At 41.9% G+C, this 19,432-nt stretch overlaps 1 protein-coding gene across 3 annotated transcripts in view; it reads left to right on the top strand.

Moving 5' to 3' along the window:
- Nucleotides 1-291: 291 nt before the first annotated feature.
- The window catches only part of MAP7 (microtubule associated protein 7), a gene marked incomplete at both ends in the record, with an annotated part of 168,258 nt that continues 149,117 nt past the window's right edge, over nt 292-19,432 (top strand). For 2 of the 3 annotated variants that reach the window (XM_080806940.1, XM_080806939.1), the window contains one exon: nt 292-435. In XM_080806940.1, the coding sequence (XP_080663066.1) occupies nt 369-435 (67 nt within the window). Of the gene's footprint in view, nt 436-727; nt 875-19,432 lie in introns of all 3 variants that reach the window. The other variant, XM_080806937.1, reaches the window with a different exon arrangement.

The raw sequence follows: 19,432 nt of genomic DNA on the forward strand, positions 1-19,432 counted from the left end.
CCTGTGGCAGGCGGCACTAAGTGTCGTCGTCCCACCTCCAGACCTCGAGGAGTCCGCAGCGGTCTCAGGGGCCGGCAGGAGCTCCCGGCCAGGTGCCTGGCTCCGCCCACCGCTCTCCCAGCCCACACCCCGCGGCGTCAGTCGGAGCGGCTGCCACAGCGCACCTGCCCGCAAGGGGGCGCGTCCGCACGCCGGTCTCCAGCGGCTCCCCGCGGGCCGGCTCGCGCTCCCTCTTCCCTCCGCCCTCCGCCGTCCCTCCCCACGCGGCGCTCACCTGTCTGGGCCGCGGGCCTTGGAGGCGGGGGGCCGGCGGGAGCGAGGCCGGGGAAGAGGGCGGAGCGGCTCTCCGGACGCGTCATCGGAGCACCATGGCGGAGCTAGGAGCTGGCGGCGACGGCCACAGGGGCGGCGACGGCGCTGTGCGGAGCGAAACAGGTGACTGCACGGCTGGGGCGAGCGGGGGTCCCGCGGGCGGGGGGGCGGGGGCGGCGAGCCGGATGGGTGGGCTCGCGCCGGGCACCGGCGGTCCCCTCCTCCGCCGGACCGCGGCCCGGAACGGCCGGCCCCGCGCGCCGCGCACCCGGGCTCGGAGCGCGCCTGCCCTCCGCCCTCCGCCGTCCGCTGCGCGTCGGTGGCCCCGGTCGGCCGTGCCCCAGTCCCGCGGGCGGCCGGCCGGCCCCAGTTCCGGTCGCCCCTCTTACGCTCCGCCTCGACTTTCCCACAACAGGTGGAAACTCGCCAGCGAGCGCGGGCGGGAGGAGGAACTGGAAAACGCCGGCCGCTCCCCTCTCACCTGCCGACCCGGCTCTAATTCAGTTGAATGGGGAAATCGTATCCCCCAAACCAAACAACCAGCCGGAAAATCCTCGGCCAGGTGCGACCGACAGGATTATCCGTTTCTGGCTCCCTCGCGCCTTCCGCGGTCGAACCCGGTGCCGGGGTCGCAGGCGCCAGTGGCGCAGTGAGTGCCGGCGCGAGAGTTCAGACCCTCTCCCGGGCGGACTGAGATCGCGGAGTGGGGTGGGAGGGGTGGTTGCAGGGCTGGTTGCAGGACAGTGGGCCTGAGTGTGCGGGCTCGTCGGACTCGTAGATTCGTTGACCTGAAAGGGTCCTCTGAGTTCATGTTTTTAGTCCATGCACCTACCCGAGGTAGGAGGGAGTGTCGGCTCAGGTGGTAACACCGCCCCCCGAGCTCCGCATTAACTTTCGGGGACCGGGGCTCACATCTCCAAGCGAGCACCAAGTTTCTCTTCCCAGCCCCGTCTTGTATAAGGACGATTTTTCCCCTCGTGATAGTTTTTTTCTTAAGAAACTGTCTTGCAAATCCCCTCCTCTCTCCTAGTTTCTTCAGTTCTTACGGTAAACTGTTTGTGGTACCTTTCTACACCAGGGATGAGGACGGGGAGGTAGTTTCTTATTTTAAAAAGAATTCAAATTGCAAGCTCCCCAGTTGCGCTGCGTTTTCTGCTTACACACACATACAATCGGAAACCATTGTTTCCCTAAATGTAAGAACCTCCTGGTTCTCCTACCCACCCTCCCCCCACCCAAAGACCTTTTGATTGAGGTGGTATGCTTCTTTTAATGCGGAAGTTCCAGAAAACCTGTAACCGTTTTTGGAAATATATCTGCTCTGCTAGGGAGAGTCTGGACACCTAAGGTCTAATGACTTAATCTCTTCAGCCAAATACCTGAGGTTAAGTCTGACAAGATGCCTTGAACTTGTTTACTTTGAAGTCATGCTACTTCCTGTAGGGTGGTTTATTTTGTCTTAATGTGTTTGGAAGATTAGGCCGTCGTTATTTTGATTTGGGGTGGGGAAGGGGTGGCTCTATCGAACTTGACGGACTGGGTGCCGGGAGTGGGGGGGCGGGAAGGCCCCCTCTCCAAGCGGGGGCAGCCGAAGAGCAGCATCCTTATTGTGAATATAAATGGTTTAGTACCTAATCTCCCACTAAGTGACTGGTTCTGAAAAACATTGTTCCAGAAAGTTAATTCACACCAGTTTATGCTCAACAAAACAAAAAAAAACGTCTTCTAGAACCTGCACATGGACAACTTGTTCAGATATAAATGAACTACAAACTAGCATTTCAGTGTCTGAGCATGTTAACTAATGAACTGGTCATGTTTCTAACAATTAATATACAAATCATGTGACCATCAGTGAAATATTTTCTGTTATGAAGGGGGAACTTAATTGGCTGCCATCTCCTTCATAGAAAAAATTATTTCACACCTTTGCTTAGAAACTCTGATTTCCAAGGGACACATATTATGTATGGTCTTTTGAATGCTTGTACTTATGATTTAAGTAAAACTTATTTCTGGCCCACATCTTTTTCCTATTTTTTGTAGCTCTAAAATTAATGTTTTTGGTGTTCAGAAGCGCATATGTGAGCAGGTACCAAAAATAGAAGAAAGGTAAACATAGATTTTTAAAATCTAGATCGAAATATTTTGAGTGAACAGCTTGAATTTTAATAACTTAAAAAGTTTTCCATATATTTAGAACATGTTATCTATATCTGAATATAGGACTCCAGTGTTAGTGCTTTATTCTTATGGACATATTTCACCTCATACAAATCCAAATGCTGCAGTTCATTATTTTTTAACAATCACAGGTTTTTATACAGGTGGGTGTTCAGGGAGGAAGTAGGGACTTAGGTCTTTTACCAACAAGAAGTGATTTGTTGAGGGATTAATTTTCTTTCTCTTTCTTTCAATTAGGTTATTTTGAGGTAATGGCCATTCTTAGGTGTCTCTTAGTTTTTTGTTTACCTGTGCAAAGACTGGTGTAATTTTAAGACAATTTTTTTTTTAAATTTGTAATCGCTACACAGTGTTTCATTAGTTTCAGGTGTAGAACAGTGATTCAGCATCTCTATACATTATGCTGTGCTCACTGCAAGTGTAGCTACCATCTGTCACCATACAGTGCTAGTACAGTATCATTGCTTATACTCCCTGTGCTGTGTCTTTTATTCCTGTGATTTATTCATTCCATAACTGGAAGCTTTTATCTCCCACTCCCTTTCCCCTCTGGCAACCATCAGTTCCTTCTCTGTATTTATAGGTTTGATTCTGCTTTTTGTTTGTTTATTCATTTGCTTTTTAGATTCCACATATGAGCAAAATTATATGGTATTTGTCTTTCTTGGTCTGACTTATTTCACTTAGCATAATATCCTCTAGGTCCTAGGACAATTTAGGTTAGAATTTCAGGTGATTGTAAAAATAAGACCAGTAATTATTCATAATTATACAGTTATATATGTGTGCATATCAAAGATGGGTTGAAAATTGGGGGTAATACCATCTATAAAATGAAACACTTAAGGATATTGAAAGGTACTATATTAATCCAACATTTAAAAACCATATTTCTGTCAGCACATATTTATCTTCTGCTCAAAGGTAGTCAAGCTACATTCCTCGTGGTAATATTTTTTATTTTTCTTGAGGATGAACCGTTCTTTCAACATTATTTTTCAAAAACCAAATTGACTTGGAAGCAAGTTTTTAATGTCACCACTAGAGGACATCAAGTCCTTTTTCAGGCTGTTATTTTGAGTCGTCACATAGATGAATATTCACAAACTGCCTCTGTCCAAGCTTTCGGTGTTTAATTTTTTAGTGCTCATGCTCAAGAGCTGTGGAAAGTGAGCATGCACAGCTTATTTCCCAACTTGATGCCTTCTTTTTAAAAAGTCAACTGAATTAAGACCACATTTAAAGCTGCATCTGACTAATTCATGAGACAACACTTTTCATGCACAGGAAATAAATTAATACCTATAATTTGTGAATTCTGTTGATACTCTTTTGGGGGAAATGACTTAGAACGTGGAATTGGGCTTTTCTCTCTCAGCAGGCTCTCTGGCAGAAGAATATGGGCTTTATTTATGATCTTGGTCATAACCTTCACGGCATTAAAGTGATCTTCATGGTTTCACTTGGCTCGAAGGTTCCGCAGATATCTGCAAATCAACCCTGTAAGATAGCGGCGCAGGCCACAATTTGATATTAAATCTATCCCTTCTGAAATTCAAGTCCTAAAGTTCATAATGCTTCATTCAGGTGGCTACATAACTTTATTCCCCATTATGACTTTATTATATTACTTTATATCTTGCTAAGATTATATTATATATAACATATATAATATATATAATATATAATATATAATATATATATAACACATATATTATATTACTTATATCTTACTTTATATCTTGCTAAGGAGGGAAGTATTATTAGACCAGAGCTGTACGCAGGAACATGCACTTCTTAATATCATTATTTAGGCACATGTATGAAACACTAATTTACATTGGTATATTCTCTAAAAAAATTTCTAACATCTTTGCTTCCTGGTGCAGGAAAAATAATCCTTTGTTGAAAGGAGTTTTTTTTTTTTTTTAAACTCAGGTCTCATTATATTGATGTAAAAACTGAAAATATTGAGGCTTAGGATAATTTGACCAAGAAATATGTACCTTGCATATATTAAGCAGTATGGTGGCTAGAAGGCTGACAAAGACATGCTCCTTGGATTTAGCAAGCGAAACAAAACTCATAAATAATTGTGGGTCATGAAGACTTCAGAGAAGAAAGAGCTGTTTCTGGCCATGGTCATCGGGGAGGATATACACTTTAAAAAGTATGGGTAAATGATACATAAAGGTAGGTGGAGGAAAGAGGGGGAAAAGGTGCAAACATGGAAAAGAGCAAAATTTTGGTGCTATTGACTCGTGTGAGCCTCAGAATGAAAGAGTAAAAGAAGATCAATTAGGAATCATGATACATGGAGGCCAAATTGTGGAGTGCTTGCCGGTCAAGCTGAGAGGCTGGTGTGTTATTCTGTAAACAGTGGCAAACTGTTGATGATTCTTGAGAATAACGTATCTTGATCAAAACATGCTTATTTAGTAATTGTGCACCCACGAATTTGCAAGCTTGATTGCAAAGTTTAGTAGAAAAGCTCAGCTGTGCCTTCTAACGAACGCATAGTTCCTCCATCTAGGAAAATCATTCTCTTCAGTTAACTTTTGCAACTTTAAGAATGGTAACAATAACATATGGGGAACATCATGGAGCCAGACAGATAAGCCAAACCTCTGAAGATCAGTGAAATCTGGGAATTACCTGGCTGGTTCTCATTTTGAAGTAGGTGTGTAGACTAGAGGATGGATTAAAGAAGGAAGAGTTCAGGAATGTGTAGTCCAACTCTGAGGTTCCTGCAGAAATCCAGGCAGGCTATTGGAAATGGGGACAGAATGATGAATTCAAGAGTCTACAGAGACATGTGTGAAAGGATATGGGTAAAAAATTGCATTTAAGATTATACTCCTGGCTGGAGTTTGCTTTATTGGTTTAAGGATGGCATGAAAGTAATCAAGAGGAGGACCTGGTTTTGGTGGGAGAAGTAGAAAATTTTCTGTTTTAAACATGGTGTAAGAGAGATGTGCAGGTAGAAATGTCTAATGGGCTGCAAGAAGTATGGGGATAGGGAGAAAAATGGAAGTTGGAATGCTGGGATTCATTCCATAACAGAATAATAATTGAAGCCAGGAGAGTAAGGAGAGCATAGAAGGAAAAACTAAAAAAGGGGCGGGACAACATTCCAAGCATAGGAGGGGGAAGAGCCAGCAAAGATGACGGCCGGAAAAGCCAAAAAGATAGGAAACACATAATCTAGCAGAGCACACCTGCCAAGGGAGAGGGACAAAGAGGTCAGGGATTCAAAGAGTGAAAGAAAAGCCATCACTGTGGTTCCCAGTTGGTCACTGACTGCCCCTAGAAGAGGAATTTCACTTGGCACAAGAGTAGGAGATGAACCAGATTGTAAGTGATTAATAAATGGGCAGTTGGAAAGACAGCCGACTTTGGAGACTGTAAAATTGGCTGGTGAAAGGGAAAACTTACAGATCCTTAAGTAGGCAGGGGACTTTTTCTCTCTCTTTAAAATTTACTTGGGAACCTCGGTGGCTCAGTGGGTTAAAGCCTCTGCTTTCGGCTCAGGTCATGATCCCAGGGTCCTGGGATCGAGTCCCGCATCGGGCTCTCTGCTCAGCAGGGAGCCTGCTTCCTCCTCTCTCTCTGCCTGCTCTCTGCCTACTTGTGATCTCTGTCTGTCAAATAAATAAATAAAATCTTTAAAAAAATAAAATTTACTTTTGCCTACGAAAAATTGACTGATATTTTGGGTGTACAATTCGTTGAGTTTTGCCAAATATGCAGTCATGTAACCACCACTGTAATCATGGACTAGAAGAGTTCTCTCCTGCCAGAGAATTCCGTCGTGTTGCCCCTCTAGTCAGGCTCTCCTTGTTCCCTTAACCCCTGCCAGCCGCTGATCTATTCACCATGTGTTTAGTTTTGCCTTTTCTAGAATGTCAAAAGGGGAAGCATATACCATGTAACCTTTTGAGTCTGAATTTTTTCACTGAGCATAATGCATTTGAGATTCTAACATGTTGTATGTCTCACTAGTTACTTATCAATGAGTAGTTTGCTGTTGTAAGGATGTACCATAGATTAGTAATCCATACACCCATTGAGGAGCATTGGGTTATTTCCAGGTCTTGGCGATTATGAATATTGCTGCTGTAAACACTGACACACAGGCTTTTCTCATTTATCTAAGGGAGCTAGATACCTAGGAGTGGGGTTGTTAACTCCTATGAAAGCATATGTTTATAGGAACCTGCTAAACCATTTTCCAGAGACCCTATAATTTTGCATCCCTTCCAGCAATGTCTGAGTTCAAGTTGCTTGGCATCCTTGTCAGCACTTGATATTGTTAGGTTTTGTTTTCAATTTTTTAGCCACTGCACCAAGTTCTTTGAGTAAAAGAGTCTAATTGCCTTCAAGTAAAATAGTGCCCTTCTGGATGCTAAATGATGCTCACCGAACTTTGAACAGCTGTGGAGATAGTGTTGCCCAGAGCGGAGGTGTAATGAGGAGATTTTGTTTGGCTTTAACATTACCATCTTCTTTATTCTTCCATAGTGTTGATTTCCTGTGGAGTCTTCATTCTGGAGTTGATTTTGAACAGAAGTGCCATTAGGCAGCACATCCCATACCAGTTCAAGTTCTCTTCCCACCCTAATATCTGTCTTCCAATTCCTTGAAAGATGGCTTTCCAGAATTTGGAAAGAATGTTGTTTCAGTTACAAAGCTGGACATATTGGTCATATAACTTGTTTTTTATATATGTTTCATATAACTGGACTTTTAATCACTGAACATGATCTAAGGTTCTATATGCTAAATATGTATGGTATTTAGGCTTATTTCTTTTATATAAAATCCAGCTTTAAAGGTTGTAGCTATTCAACGGGTCACTGCCTTTTTCCTTTTTAATTTTAAGTCCAGTATAGTTAACATAGTGTTATTAGTTTCAAGTATACAATATAGTGATTCAGCATTTCTATACATTACTCAGTACTCATCACAATAAGTGTACTCTTTAAACCCTATCACCCACCCACGCACCCATCTCCTCTCTGGTAACCATCAGTTTTCTGTAGTTAAGAGTCTGTTTTGTTTTGTTTTGTTTTTTTGTCCATTTGGTTCTTAAATTCCACATATGAGTGAAATCATATGACATTTATCTTTCTCTGACCAACTTATTTTGCTTAGCATTATTCTCTCTATATCCATCCGTGTTGTTGGCCTTTTGCCTCTTTAACATCTGTTTTTGCAATGCTCTGAATTATAGTTTACAAATTTTACTGGCATCAGGTGGTTTTTCTGTTCATTAAATACTAGTTTCCCTAGTATCTTGGGGAAAGAGCCATTTAAAGAATCTATAAAATTTTCTTAGGTGCCACTTTAAATTTTGATTTGAGGATTAATATATTTCGACAGCAAGAATTCACTGCACTCAACAATTCCTCATCTTTGAAGCTCCTACAGAAACAGTTGTGAAAGAATTGTGAGAAATGCCTAGGAGAATGGACACACCTGACCAAACATTGCAGATGAATGTAGGAATGCAAAACTGAGCAGAAAGGAAGTTAAGCCATGCATTTAGGATATGTGAACTGGACTTTGCAAGCATCGTTAGTAAAATGATGTATATTTAAATTTTAGAAAATTGAGATCTGATTGCTTCTTGGCCTTTTGGCTAAGATGAAGTGGAGAATTGAGATCTGGAGTTTTAAACTTAGGTGACTTAAAGCTTCCCCTTTGGAGTTGGCTTTCCGGTAAAAGGAACCATCCTTTACTATGGCATAACCTCTCACATATCCCTGACACTATGTTGAAAGTAGAAAATAGCCATATTCTAGAATAACTTTAAACTCCAGGCTGAAATTCCAGAAGAGACCCCTTCTTTCAGTGTCTGCACTCACCGACCCAAGGCCTGCTTGGGTGGCAGTAACGTGCATAATAATAGGCTGCAGCAAAAATGTGGGGCTGCTTATCAAGGTCTTAACCCAGGCTTTTGGTTCTCAGAAGTCTTGACCTAACACATGCAACAGGACCTGGTTCCTTGCTACCCACATTCCAGCTGGATTGGTTTCTATTCAGGGCTGATGCTCTGTATGTTGACCCCCTTAACCACAGCACTGGTCGGTTCATTTAAATACAGCTCATTGCTTGGGCATGAGGTTATGTTGTTGAAATGATTATTGAGCCCTTGTGCTGTAGCATCATCAGTTCTCAATCTTGACAATGAGTTAAAGTCACATGGGGACCTCTTAAATCTCACTGTGCCCAGGCCCCACCTTGGGCAATTATCAGAGAATCTCTAGGGGTGGAAACCAGGTGGCTGTATGTTCTAAGACTCCCCTAGTGATTCCAATGTGTATTCAAGACTAGTTTGGATTGATTTCCTACCTACTGCTCCTTAGTGTGACCTTGGTAAGTTTAATTTGGTTGTGTCAGGTATACCCTGCTCATGGAAACCGCCTGGAAAATCCTAACAGCCATTGCCCTCAACCTAGTGAATTTATTGTGTTTGTCTCTTATTTGGTCCAGCAATTTTGTGAAGGAAATATAGATGTGAATATGAGTACACTTGAGTAGCAAAATATGTGCACACTGATATGTGTATTTATGCCCTTTTATGTATAAATATGTGCAGTTAGATGAAAGGTTAGGTAATGAACTTTCTGTCTGGTTCTGCCACCTTCTTCCTCCCTGCCCTCAAAACCAGAAACTTCAATTTCAGGTAAATAAAGTTTTTCATAGCAAATTTATACTCTTCTCAGAGACTTTCATAGTGACCCATGACCTCTCATCATCACACCCCTGGCTCTGGAGACCACTCTTGTTTTTTTGTCTGCCAGTAAATATTTGACATAAGAATGACCTCGCCATTCTCGCCTTCCACCCTACTGCACAACCTATGCTAAGAGCCTGTGGGCTAATCGTTCTTTGCTTTATTTACCTCTCTTCATTCTCCTCATTAGATGTTACTTGACATAAGTCTCAGTCTGGTGACCTCTGCTCTTTTCACTTTTTCTTTAAAGTATTATTCACACTCATGACTTTGAACATCATGTCAAATTAATATCTCTAGCTCTACATGTCAGAACCTCTAGAGGCACGTCTGTGGTCTGTTTCCATGTGCGCTTGAGGTTTTATGGTGCTCTCAGTTGTGACATGAAGCTTTTTAAGATTTTTTTTTTTTTTCAGATTTTCTTTTTTTTTTTTTTTTTCTCCTCCTCCTCGCTGTTGGTGTGCGCATAACTATACAAACCGGGACCACAGTGAAAAGTAGAATAGGGGATACTGGATGGGACTGATCCCTAAGGAAAAGATGGTCTTTGATTTCCCCTCTACCCCTTCAAGGTTATACTGAAGCCATATGGTTTTGCACTCAAACTATTACTTTGTGCAGGACTCTGAGTCCTGTTTTCACCTTTGTCACTTGCTACTTTAGGGATTCAAGGCAAGTCATTTGACCAGGCTTTTCCTTGATTGATTGGTTTCTTTCTTTCTTTCTTTCTTTTTTATAAAGATTTTATTTATTTATTTGATAGACAGAGATCACAAGTAGGCAGAGAGGCAGGCAGAGAGAGAGGGGGAAGCAGGGTCCCCGCCAAGCAGAGAGCCCGACTCGGGGCTTGATCCCAGGACCCTGGGATCATGACATGAGCTGAAGGCAGAGGCCTTAACCCACTGAGCCACCCAGGCATCCCTCTTCCTTGATTTGTTTGCTTTTTGAAACCAGGATACAAGCCATACCTTCATTAGGCTACGGTGAGGATGAAGTGAGTTGATACATGTCGAGTATGTAAAACTGTGCCTGACACAGCACAGAGTGTGGTTATAATTAAGTGCTCACGGTAGTTAAGGACTGGTACTGCATCATTGTGAAAATATGGGCTTCCCCTGGCATGCTAAAGTGTTCCCTCAAACAAATTTTTATTTTTACTTGTGAAGTCTCAGAGAATCAGAGTGTCATGCTGATTCAAACCTGATTGCAGCTGTATGATCATGTCGCCATGGGCTTGGCACACTGGATGGTGCTTCTCACCTGTCAAAATGTTGCATGGAATGTTCCAGTGGAAGGTTGCTGCACACAAACCTGGGAGATGCTCAGATTGTGTTGTGACTGAGTTAAAGGCCATGCCAGCCTTTCTTGACTTATTTTTCATTTCTATGATATTCAGAAGTATTTTTTTGACTGTGTCATAGTTCTACATTTTAAGTTCTTTCCTAAAATACTTGCCACAGAATTATTGCACTTTAAATCGTAAAGATGGATTTATTCCCTTTAAACCACAAAGATGGACTTCCCAGACTTACTTTGACTTGAAACAAGCCACTTCATTGAATATGTTTCTCTAAAAGGAAAATGTAGTGAGTGTGTACAACCTGCCTCCTACGAGGCTTTCATGAGAAGTCTGTAGTTTGTGTTTCTTGGAACAAGTACTTTCGTAGGGGATGGACGAAGTAGGTGAAGAAAATTAAGAGGCCCAAACTTCCAGTTACAGGTTGTGGAGGTGAAAAGTACAGCGTAGGGAATGTAGTTAATAATGTTAATAATAACTTGGTATGGCAACTACACTTGTCATGGTGAGTATTTGGTAATATATATAAATGTCCTATTACTAAGTCATATACCTGAAACTAATGTAAAATTGTATGTCAACTATAATTAAAATGTTTTTAATTCTACATACATTGAAATAGAAAAAAATCAGTAAATTGTTTCTCTTATTAAAAATTTTTATGTGTTAAACTTTAGAAGAGACTTTCTTAAATTGCAGAGGCTTATTTTTTTTTTTAAGACTTTATTTAGGGGCACCTGGGTGGCTCAGAGGGTTAAGCCTCTGCCTTCAGCTCAGGTCATGGTCCCAGGGTCCTGGGATCAAGCCCTTCGTTGTCTGCTCAGCAGGGAGCCTGTTTCTCCCTCTCTCTCTGCCTGCCTCTCTGCCTACTTGTGATCTCTCTCTCTCTCTCAAATAAATAAATAAAATCTTTGAAGAGAAAAAAAAAATAAAGACTTTATTATTTGACAGATAAAGACACAGAGGGAGAGGGAACACAAGCAGAGGGAGAGGGAGAAGCAGGCTTCCCACCAAGCAGGGAGCCCAGTGCGGGGCTCGGTCCCAGGACCCCGGGATCATGACTTGAGCCAAAGGCAGACGCTTAATGACTGAGCCACCCAGGCACCCTACAGAGGCTTTTTTATAAGACCCATAGGATATTGGGGCAGGGGTGTATGAGCCAGACCTTTGTCCCTAAGAAAATAACTCATTCAACTTGTAATTTCAATTTTTATCTTTTTAAAAATTTAACTCCTAAATGTTTAAATATCACTTCCTTAGATGGGTCCTGGGTTTAGATGCTCTGAACAATGCCTTCAGATTGTGTATATAATATAGTGGACACTATGGTGATTAAACCAACATAACTTAAACCACCCTTAAAATATTAAGGTTTATATTATTCTTCAGTAAGAAAAATTATTAAAAATAAGAAATATTCAACATTAGAATAAACCCAGAAATTTCTTTTGCAACAATGGCTTCCTACCTCCTACCATCCCTGGGAGGATGTCCTTATTGTGTATATAAAAGGGTATATCCATATCCTCATTAAAGTGACATCGTGGGGCACCTGGGTGGCTGAGTTGGTTAAAGCCTCTGCCTTCGGCTCAGGTCATGATCCCTCAAGCCCCACATTGGGCTCCCTGCTCAGCGGGGAGCCTGCTTCCCTCCCCCCTCTCTTTGCCTGCCTCTCTGCCTACTTGTGATCTCTGTCTGTCAAATAAGTAAATAAAATCTTTAAAACAAATACATAAAAACATATATGAACATTTAAAAAAATAAAATAAAGTGACATTATATAAGTCCCAGGTAGATTATCAGGAACTAAAATACAAGTAGAAGAAATGGCTTCGCAGTAGAAAGCATTATAATAGAGAAATGGGGGATAGAGCTATTTTTAGTCTATAAGACCTATGAGAGGGCAAATGTCTTTGAATAGAAAACCCCCCATAATCTTTTAATCCAGTGAACCTCACAAGGAAACACTACTTTGGCATTTTAGATTCAGTCCTTGGTGGTCCAGCTATACCCAGAGTGCATCCACAATAGAGTTTAAGGTCTTCAAGGAGGTTTTGGAAGAGAGTAGTACAGAATGGCAGATGGAAGGAGAAGAAGGCTTTACTGAATCCAGTGTCTGGGAGCTCAGACCCAGTGGTGAAGTGCACAAAGATGATTTTTTGCTTTACGGTACACATGCTATCTGTTGTCAATGACCCTATCTGGAAACCCGTTTATGGAACAGTTTGCAGTATTGTAATTCTTTTTAAAACAAACAGATTTTGGTTCCATAAACTTCCCTTCTTTTGTTTGTAAACCGCAAGAACCATGTGTTTTTTCAGTGAGTCGGCGAAAGCCTGGCTCTGGGCTGTAAAGGGACTTGGGTGTTTCTTATATTAAGGGTTTCAGAACGGGTGTCTCCCCCACCATGCCAAGATGTAAACAGGAACCAAGTAGGACTGTCCCGACCAAAAAAATTAGGAGGGTAGAAAGAATGTTATTATAACTGTGATTGCTTCTCTACAACATTGTCTCTGGAACAAGTCTTTATTTTTGTTTTTTTAAACATATCAGTAGTTTTAGTGCCTTTAACAATGGGAGTGTGGCCACTTTGCCCAATAATAAAAAGGCAAAACGGTCCATTTGTGGTATTTTAGGAAGTTTAACAAAAGGTTCCTTTTGTCATTATAATCCTTCCTCAGTTGCCTATCTAAAATTAAGAGGAGTTTCGGGGTACCCGGGTGGCTCAGTTGGTTGAGCGTCTGACTCAGTTTCAGCTCAGGTCATGATGTTGGGCTCCATGATCATCAGGCAGGCTGGTTGAAGAGTCTCTCCTTCTTGCCCCTCCCCCAAACTTATTCACACACTTTCTCTCTCTCTCAAATAAAATAAATAAATCTTAAAATTCACAGAAGTTTTAAGGCAGGAGCTTGGAATAGGGATACGAAAGGTAAAGGGGTTTTGGAAATGAGGTTTGGGGCACTCTAAGTGTGTTTCTCAACCTGTTCGTCCTTCTGAGCTGTTGTTTCTTTCTGTGTCTTTCTGTGTTGTGCCCACTAAAATCTCACTGGCTCTAGATCAGACAAGACTAAAAGGGGATGAAATTTCTCAAAAAATGTACTGGGTTGCTAGTAGTATCTATTTCTTGGAAATTAATGCTTCCTATCTTTTTTAAAGCAATTACTGGTGCATTAGGAATCTTTTTTGTTTAGCAGTTCCAAATTTGAAAAGCTTCTGGCTTGATTTTAATTTTAAATATACTTGTCTCTTATCTGTATATTTTAGCTAAAGGCTTTCAGTGTTCTGGTTGGTTGCTGACAATTACACTGGATATGCTTATCTTTTTCAGTGTGGACCTTAGCTGAGTGAAAACGACCAAACCTCAAACTTACCCACCATGATTATATAATTTGCCCTTCTGTTAGGCGCTTCCTTCCCCTAGGCTGATTTCAGAACTATGCCTCAGAATTGTATATCATTTTTTCCTTTGTCAGAGTTGGTTCTATTTAACGAATAACTGTTTAGTACCTCAAACCTTCATACACACTTTATGTTCTCATGAGAAATATGTATTATCCAATGCCCTCCCCATCCACATATTTATATATGTTTCTTCTGATTGAGACAGTGGGGTTACTTTATGACAATAGGGAGTAATTTTTTTAACTTGCATATCTGCACTTTCCAATCCATTTAATGTTGAGGCAACCAGTTGTTATAATGATTAAAAGGATTTATTTGATAATGCTTTGATGCTGACCTGCACTGGATTTTCAAGGAGAGATCATTAGTGAAAGGTAAGAGGATTTAATAGTTCTACTCTGAGATTGCCTGAGCCCGATTGTATGAATACAATACAATTAATAGAGCATTGCAATATTGGAAATGACTTGAGTAAATAGTGTCCAGCCTCTACAGTGAAAATTATGATCTTAGACCTTTGACTTTTGAGTAGCATGCTTTCATCTATAGCATGTTGATTTCAGTGTGGGAATGGAGTGTCTTAATCTCTGTGAGGTCTCTGACCATGATGGCTGATTTTATCTGTCAATTTAGCAAGTCTACAGCACCCAGTTATTTGGTCAGACACTAATCTCAATATTGCTGTGATGATATTTTATAGATGTGATTAACATTTACAGTCACTTGACTTCAAGAAGATTACCCTCGATAATATAGGGGGCCTGATCCAATCCGTTGAAGGCCTTCAGAGCAGAAACTGAGGTTTCCCAGAGAAGAGGAAATTCTGCCTAAGTTTCCAGGCCGCTGGCCTGCCTGCCTTACAAATTTTGGACTTGCCAGCTTCTACGATCACAGCTGCCATTATGCCTTAAAATAAGTCTTTAAAAAAAAAAAAAAAGTCTCTTTCTATGACTTATGTATTTTTCTCCAGAGAACTAGTAGTATGTAGTATCAATAGTAGTCTAGTAGTTTTTTGGGTTCTGTATCTTTGGAGAAGAAGCCTGACCAGACACATTGACCCTCAGAAAGAAAATCAGAGTTTTCCCCCAGGATTATATAACACATTTCAATTACTTTTTAAGAGAAACTTTTAAATTAACTTTTAAGGTAAAAACAGGATATTAAACCTCTTAAAATATCTTAATTGATGTCAGTTTTAATTTTGGTAGGGCATTTTAGGGTAAAGAATTGGAAAGAGTAGCAAAGCCACAAAAGATGGGATTGGGGACAAGTCTCAAGAAGTTCTGTAGTGAATGTTGAACCCCTTGCTCTGGGCTGGGTCAGTTCTTCACTGACCTGAAGACTTAAGACAGTCACTCTCCTTAAAATGCTCATAAAGTAATAAACTGAATTGCTTTACTGTTCTTCAATACTGCTCTTCTCTCACGAACCTTTAGATCTCCTCTCTGAAGTTACAGAGCCATGGTGTTCCATTCAAAGTAAATGGCGTCATTGAGGGAAAACTCATTTATCTTCTTCATTTTTAGTCCCCATCTTCCCTAGAATTTCTCATCTTGTAGATTTCCATGAAGTTGCCCGTGGGGGAGAGTGCGGGAAGTCCGGGAGCTGCAGGTGTAGCAATCCTGAGCACCGGCCTGTGGTAACCGAACACTGAGGGAAGCTTCCATTGTTTGCGTATTTTAGCTTTACGTCTAAAACCTCTGGGGGGCATCAGCTGAACGAGTAAAACAATACAACTGTAGAGCTGCCTACAAAAAACAGAGCTCTGTGAAGTGTAAATAAGGGCGGGGTAGGGGGTGGGGAGGGGAGGGGAGGGCCTTCCGAAGCTCTCTCAGGCTTTTTCTCTCTGCCAGAGTGTTTTCCCCTGGGCATCTAACTGCCCTTAGGTTCTCATCCGGTTGTGGAGTCAGTTGTGGGATCAGAAGAGACTCTAAAGACCTAAGAATCCAACCTGGACACAACGCGTTAATTCAGCACCATCATCCCAGGTCCGTGTTTGTGCATGGCCATCTCCAGTGACGGAAGGCACAGCTTGTTACCTTCTGGTAACTTCCAATCACCCGTCCTCATTCTGCCTTCCAGCACTACACTACAAGTAGAAATGCCTCCACATGTTAACCTTTAATACAGTTACCTTGTTTCTCCAGATCTTGCCCTGTTTTCTCCTGAGGAAAATGTACCTTCTTTCCAACGATCTCCTGTATTATAGCCTAGAATCTTGGCAAGTCCTAGGCTGCTCTCTTCCGAGTGTGTTCTAATTTATATCCCATTGAAATACCTAGTTCAGGCAATGTGATCTGAGGACCCCCAAGCAGGGAAGGTTCTTCCCCTTACTCAGCGAGCTGGACATCTGCTGATACCACCTGTGATACTGTTAGGACTTTCACTGCCTCATCATGCCGATCGTATGTCGAGAGCTCGCTGTCCATGCACCCTCCTTCTGTGCAGCTCCTGAAGCTTGGCTGGGTTGTCTTCTGTGCCTGTGCAGCTGGACTTAAAAAAAGGGGTTCATATTTATCATTACTAAGTCTTTTTTTTAGCGATAGCCCATTATTTTGATCTGTTGATGATTTTGGCCCTGAGTCTAGCCATCCCTCTGTTTTATCTACAGATATAAAATCCTCATTCTCCTCTAAATCTTTAATAAAACACCACCTTTCCTTCCCATTGCCCACTTGTTCACACTCACCTGGGCTTTGGCAGCAACCCTGTATCCATGCTCATCCCCCTGAAATAAGTCTTCCACACTGCTAGGGCCTGCCTGTTTGAAAAACAAACACAAGTGAGTGCTCATTCTCCTTTTTTGGCCTTCTATCCCCACAGTCACCACGTGAGATGCTTTTCTCCACCTGAGCAGAGAACTTAGGGAACTGGTTTTTCGTAAGTCTCACTCCTCCTTTTCAGCCCATCCTCCACCAGACTGGCCGGTCTGGATCAAACATCTCATCATCAACACTCCTGAATGCCCCCTCCCCTGCCTCTGTTACGTGGGAGAACCTTGTATGATTTGCCTGCTGCCTCCCCTCTGATGTCATTGCCCACACCACCCCCCCCCCTTGCACCTTTGACATGATTTCTGCCTCCTAAAGCAAGACAGGGGTCCACAGTTCCTCAGTTTCCTTACCTTTCTAGTGGTGTGGCTCAAAAGATAAAACCAAACCCATAACTGCTCACAGACCAATGATGGGTTAGGTAACAGAGAAACACAGGCCTGGCTGTCCATCTGATTCTTCTGTTGAACCCAGCAATTGATTTCTTTGCCTCCTTTTGAATCTGTAAAATTGCATTTATAACCTCCCAAGGGTGTCACTATTAGAGCAGAGGACATGTGACCATCTTAACTCGTGTCCAGGAATTCAGAAGTTCATGCAGCGTACATTAGGTATCATCAGTGGGAATAATGAACGTTAGAACGGCCCAAGGACTAGGTTCCTGGGTTCCAAGTTTAATGTGGCATTTTATAATATTAGCAGCTTAGCTAGTGATCCCTAATGTTTAGGAGAGTTTTAAAGCTTGGTATCCATACCTTATGTTCAGATAAGTGAATCCTCAGGGTTTAAAAGTTTTTACGGTGAGGCAGACATGGGAAAATGGGCTCTGCTGGCACCACAAAGTGCTCACCACACAGCAGAGATTTATGGAAATGTTATAAAAGGCACGGCAGGGACCTTGGACTTCTTGGTTGTTGGCACGCCACTGCTAGAGTAGTATTTACTGTTTTTCTTAGTGCCTGTTAACAAAAGGTGGTAAAATAAAGATCAAAGCGAACCTGCCTTTTTATTTTCCTTTCAAAGGGTCAGTCTTTCTTTGTGCTGTACTTCTTTGTCCAGCAGCTTATTGGAAGCTCTGTATAATGCTGCAAGATGGCAGGATATTATGCCTTTATTGCCAAAGCCGCCATGAGGAAGTGTCCTCATTCTAGGAAACTGTAAGGGAGCCCTGTAACTTCAAGAAGGCCATGGCAGAGAACCAGCTGGGACCCTTTGTTCTCATGGGCTGTTTGATTCCACAGTCAACCTGTGCTGGCTTTGTGTTTTCAAACCCTATGAAGGTTTTCTTTTCTTTTTAATATTGCATTAAAATGTGGATTTCCAAAACTGCTACTAGAAGTAAAATTGCAGCTTACCTTGGTGTGTTTGGGGGGGGGGGAGTTATGCATTAAATATTTAAAAGATTACTGAAGTCCAGTAGTTTTGAGGAATTAATCAGCTCCTGTGTATAAATCAAAATGTAGAAATAAGAAAAGTCCTTTTAGCACTTCTGGGCCCTGCTGAAAAGTAACTAACTTATATGTGTATAGAACTGTAATTTACCAGCGACTGTCCATTCAGTCCAGCAGTAGTGATTTCTGCTTTTAGCTACAGTCCTTGATGAGTACCAGTCAGGCCCTTTTCCATTTCAGGAATGTTTTTGTAAAGCTCACCAGGCTTTTAGAAGGGAGAGTTTAGGTATGCTTCTCACTGCTTAAACAGATTGCTCTTTGCAACAGGATAGTCTTAGAGTCATTCATGGACTGTATGCTGTTTTCTAGTCTTACGGTCATAAAGACAGACATAAAGTAAAGGAGGGATACATGTGAGCAGAGGCCAGCCTGAAGCGTATGTGTGTACACATGTGCCTGCCTGTGTTTAGTCTCCTAGAACATTGTGACAGGTAGGTCCAAATCACGAGATGACTTCCCCTACCAAGCAGTTAGTTTGACTGTTTCATATTCACCTGCCTTGTGGCTGGAGGCAGGCCAGAGGGGCCCAGCAGCCAGGGTAAGAAGGACAAATATAAATTCATTGTGTACTAAGGGAGTGGGGCTGGGGGTGGGACTTGGTGGGGACAGCAGTTGCTCAACAGCCTAGTGGCCTGTTTCATTAATAATGGACGAGTGGTATCACTTCCACTTACAATTGTCACTATATTTAATGATTATATTGGGAACATTTTTCTCTCTATAAAGTGAGTTTAGTTAAAAAAATCTACCTTTTCTCACTAGCTAATATCTCATTTTTTCTAACTTTGTACCAAGTCTCCATTAAAAATCATTTATTATTTTAACAATTGAAACCATTGTAAAACCTCACTGACTCTTGGAAGTCTACATACCCCAGTTCCCATGGGGACTGTACCTGCAAGTAATGTTCAAGGCCACATCCAATTGAAAGCACTTATTAGTTCTGAGGAAGAGCTCAGGAATTCAGAGTAGGATTCCTTTTACTTTAAGGCTTTGCCATCCCCCTTCCACATCCGCTTTTGTCTGGGGTCTGAGTATAAAAGGGAGAAGATTGGAAGCCCATGCTTCTGCAGGGGTTCAGCCCCAGTATTCCTGAAATTAAATAAGAGTTAAACACCTATATCCATTTAAAGACGGGGTTTGAGCATTTAAGAAAACTAATCTCAAATGTATTTATGTCTTAAATGTGTACTTCATGGATAGGGGAAAAAAAGCCTCCTTTACTATGATTATTTGATCTTGGGGCTGTTTGCTTCTCTGTGACTGGTCACAGCTG

The sequence above is a fragment of the Martes martes genome (assembly GCF_963455335.1).
Source record: "Martes martes genome assembly, chromosome: 6".
Classification (NCBI taxonomy): Eukaryota; Metazoa; Chordata; class Mammalia; order Carnivora; family Mustelidae; genus Martes; species Martes martes.